Raw genomic sequence first — 4,672 nt, 5'->3', positions numbered from 1 at the left:
AAGGGTTTGGAGGGATATGGTCCAGGTGCTAGCAGGTGGGACTAGATTAGGTTGGGATATCTGGTCGGCAGGAGCGGGTTGGACCGAAGGGTCTGTTTCCATGCTGTACATCTCTATGACTCTATCATTCTTCAAGATTACATTAAATCCAATGTACTTCTGACACCCCAAAGTAGGAAAGACAAGACAACTTTAATCCCTATAATAGAAGCAGACATTTTGGGCAACATGCGTTGCTTCCCTCCTGCATTAAATAATAGTGCCCTCAAATGGCCAATTGCCATTTCAATTAAGAAAGATTAAGCAAGTAAATCAATGTCTTAATATATTGCAAAGCCCTGCTGGTTCAGATGTGTAAACATCTTTAAAACAGAAGCTTTATCTTTGTATGATAGTTTACGGCCGGTTCATCACAGTGCTATGACAATACCTGACATTCTGATTCATCTTTAGCACAGCTGTCTTGCAATGTTTGGCTTTTCGTCAGATATTGTTGGCGTTCACTAGTAATTTGTGCAATCTTCTCAGACACCTCCTGGCTTCGCTGCTTAAACATATCAAACTCCCTATTAAAAACAACAAAAGAATTGAATTCTATGTTACTGTATTTTTTCAAACAAAACAAATAAATATACATTCCTTAATTACCCAGAAGTTTGGTTTACAAGATGAACAGACAGAATATGCCCTCCCATTGGGATGAACAACAGCTACAGTAAAGCTCCAACTCAAGTTTACAGATTGTGTTCTGGACAACCAGGACTTCAGGTATCAACAGAAAGCACAAGACTGATGTCAAGCGCTCCAAACACAAACAGGTGAAGGTCAAAAAAATCAGTTTCCATACCTGAATAAAAAAAAATTCTCATTCTGACTTGACTCAAGAACTTTTCTGTTAACAATGCATAAATACATTTGTGCAAATCGAAAACCAAATGTTCAGTGACAAGTTAAAGATGAAAATTGACAGAATAAGAAGATGTCAAAGAGTTTTATTTTCTCAATTGCTGTATAGATTGATAAAGCGATTGATATTCTGAGTGCTGTGACCATCTGTCAACAAGATTAATTGATGAGTTTTGAAAACTATGGCCTAGAATTATCTCCAATCCCAATTCAAAAATCTAAAATACTCAGTCATTAAGTTGACATACGTGGCTACTGAATCAAGGTCGTGCTCCCTAGCTTCTTGTTTCTTATGCCTCTGCATCTGTAGCTTATCCTGTTTTTCAAGCTTTGAGCTCAGAATCCTTTTCAATCGAGTTTCTTCTGTCTGTATGTTTTTCAGTTCCATTTGCTTTCTCTCTAGTTCATTTTCTTCATTCCAAATCTGTAGAGGAGTCAAAGGAAAAATGTAGCCCTGTATATTAGTTGCTTTCAGTTTTGAGTGATGAAAGCGCAGAAACTTTAACAGCTCTAACTGAAGTGAACAAATTAGTAGACTGTTATAAGTTCTAAAAGTATATCAAAAAAGTAGTTTTCATATACAGTCTTCGTTTAATGAAGATTTTTCACAAGGAAACCTATGAATAAACATTAACCTAGCAAGAGAGGAAACAGAAAGTACCTTGGCTCTTTGGGCCATTACCATTGGCAAATTCTCCTGGCAACCTCAAAGAATATTCTTTGAAGACAGCTCCATTTTTAAATGCACAAAATCTCAATAAGATCTCAGAACAATGGCCAATTTTGGGGTCCACAGATTAGAAAACAATATGGAGGCTTTAGTGCAGGTCTAATGAAGATTCACTATCAGGTATGAATGAATCTTAAGTCAAGCCTGAAAAATTCACACCTTTTCAATTAGAACAATGCCTATTAAAAGTAACATGATGGAAATATTTAAGATTATGAAACCATGGGCCAAACAGATAAAGCAAATGTTTCCAGTACTTATGGAGCCGAGAACAAGAACAAATACAATAAATTTAGAACCGTAGGCACAAGAAATACCTTCAGAATTGCCCTTCCATTAATCTTGCTTTTATGTGCTAAACTAAGCATTTACTTGAATCTATGCTATTTGCCTCAACTACATCGAGGTAGCAAATTCCACATTCTCAGGTGAAAGGCGTTTATCCCAAACACCCTTTTGGACATAGTAGTGACAATTTAACATTCCTGATCCCTAGTTTTCGACTCTGCTTCAAACAGAAATATATTTTCTAAATCTAACCCATAAATTCATTCATAAAACATTTTGAAATCAGTCCTCAGACTACCCTTAAAGAGACAATCCCCCAGCCATTATTGCTCTCACCGATAGTTCCAATCTATCGTTTCTACTTTCATCCTTGCAATTTCTCCTGCACTTCTAGATCCATTTAATAGAGTGCAGAACTGTGCGTAATTGTACATAATAAAAACTTGTATACCTGTCTCTCAAAAATCACTCAAATCCTAAGCTCACCAACTTTAAACTGGAGAAAACCTGTCTATCTATACGCTCAACAGCACAATTTTTACACACAATTTGAATACAATTGTAAAGTCATTCAGGATTAGCAAAAGCTTTTTAAAATATTATATTGCATAAATAGTTTGCTAAACTTAGTGGAATATATTTACCTCAGTATTTGTGCTGCTTATAAGGTCAGAGCCAGTCTGGCATTGTTGCAATAAACTGCAGTAAGTTTCCAGTTCTTTGTTTTGGAAATTGGTAAGACTTGTCAACTTGTCCTGAAGTTCCATTGTTCTATCATTTTTCTTTTGCTATCAAATACACACAAAACTGAATTACAATGTGCTAAATTAGCTACCTCTACACAAGACAGATCTGCTGGTAATGCCCTTGCCAAGTGTTTGCTGAAATTATTCAGGACGCAGGAATAATGAAAACATGCAGGACAAGAGATACAAAAGGTGGACAACATATAATTCAGATTGGCCCATTTTCCATTTTATTCATCCTAAATAGTGCAACATATAAATTTAGACACTAAAAGAACTAACCAATGATGGGCATGGATAGGATAAATAGACAAAGTCTTTTCCCTGGGGGTGGGAGAGTCCTGAATTAGAGGGCATAGGTTTAGAGTGAGAGGGGAAAGATATAAAAGAGACCTAAGGGGCAACTTTTTCCCGCAGAGGGTAGTACGTATATGGAATGAGCTGCCAGAGGAAGTGGTGGAGTCTGGTACAATTGCAACATTTAAAAGGTATTTGGATGGGTATTTGAACAGGAAAGGTTTGGAGGGATATGGGCCGGGTGCTGCCAGATGGGTCTAGATTGGATGGGATATCTGGTTGGCATGGACGGGTTGGACCGAAGGGTCGGTTTCCATACTGTACATCTCTATGACTCTATGTTACTACATGTCCAGGAATCATGACTTTAATCAAGTCGTAATCATCTGTAACTCTATTATTTTTATCTGCTAATAAAAAGGTATTCTTTGTGTTGTTTTCCATTCCAGATATGTGCTTGTTAATAACTGTCAATGCCTTAATTTCAATTACTGAAAACATCAAAATGGGCCTATTTGGAAACACATACACATATTTCCAACCCAAAACACTGCCAAGATGATCAAAATGTAACCTAACTCTTCAGGAAAATTTTAAGTTTTGTTCTAATTCAAAAGCAAAGCTGCAAGTTGAAGTAGTATTTAATAAAAAGGGTAAAAAAAACACAAACACACCAATAGCACAAACCCGGTTTTAAAAGTGGGATGTTTCATCTCAAACACTATTGTAATATTCTCATACAGCATGCATTATCCTAGTTCAAAGACCGACAAAACATCCATGGGATTGATGGTAGGGGAGACACAAAAAGAGTAGAAAGTTTACCATGGCTTCCTTTTTCTTTTCTACTGTGTCTCTCATTGACTGTATTTCACTGTTCAGTTGTTCTGGGCATTCCACAATCAAAGGTCTGAGTTTTGCTTGGAGTTCTTTTGCATTGGCTATATCCAATTTTAGTTGGCCCTATTATTAACAGATTAAAATTAGATTAGGGACAAGACAAAAAAAAACAGGATATACAAGTCTTTTTGAATGACCAAAATGCTGATGCGATAACAATTCAGAATTGTGCCGATCTAATATTTGATTTAATATCTGCAAAAGGACACAAAGCATTTCAAATAAGAGGCAAGTACACCCTTACAAGTTTTAATATACAAACCAAATGTAAAGCTAATTAATTAGACAGCAATAAAGACTTCCAACTGTTAACACACAAGATAAACTTAAAAACTTGTCACAGGTTTTCACATGCAAGTGCCTGTCCATTCTCCTTGTACACAAGTAACAAAACAAAAGAACGTATGAGGCAAAAAACAGGTAACGATACACTGATTACCCTTATATCTATGTTTGCAAAATGGTGGACTAATTAAGGAGATAATAGCAGCACATGTGGAAAATCATAATACAATCAAGCAGAGTTCGCATGGTTTCATGAAAGGGAAATTCTATCTGATTAATTTGTCAGAATGTTTCTCGGAAATCTCAACCAGAATGGATAGAAGGGAAACAGTAAATGTGTTATATTGGGACTTCCAGAAGTCATTTGACAAAATACCACACAAAAAGTTAAGTTATAAGAGCCATTGGAGGTTACAGTTAATACAGTGAAGGTGTTACATCTGAGTGCACGCAGTATAAGGAATAAGGTAAATGAGCTTGTGGCACAGATTGAAATTGGCAGGTATGAAGTGGTGGGCAT

At 36.3% G+C, this 4,672-nt stretch overlaps 1 protein-coding gene across 1 annotated transcript in view; it reads right to left on the bottom strand.

Moving 5' to 3' along the window:
• Nucleotides 1–418: 418 nt before the first annotated feature.
• Nucleotides 419–4,672, bottom strand: part of LOC122554076 (kinetochore protein Nuf2-A-like) — a 7,026-nt gene continuing 2,772 nt past the window's right edge. The window contains exons 2-5 of the mRNA XM_043698531.1: nt 3,793–3,930; nt 2,569–2,712; nt 1,155–1,330; nt 419–566 (exon numbers count right to left, since the gene is read on the bottom strand). Of these exons, the coding sequence (XP_043554466.1) occupies nt 419–566; nt 1,155–1,330; nt 2,569–2,712; nt 3,793–3,930 (606 nt within the window). The remainder of the gene's footprint in view (nt 567–1,154; nt 1,331–2,568; nt 2,713–3,792; nt 3,931–4,672) is intronic.

The sequence above is a fragment of the Chiloscyllium plagiosum genome, chromosome 11, assembly GCF_004010195.1.
Source record: "Chiloscyllium plagiosum isolate BGI_BamShark_2017 chromosome 11, ASM401019v2, whole genome shotgun sequence".
NCBI classification, from domain to species: Eukaryota; Metazoa; Chordata; class Chondrichthyes; order Orectolobiformes; family Hemiscylliidae; genus Chiloscyllium; species Chiloscyllium plagiosum.
The sequence above is the reverse complement of the archived record's forward strand: the minus strand, read 5'-3'. Positions and strand labels throughout refer to the sequence as shown.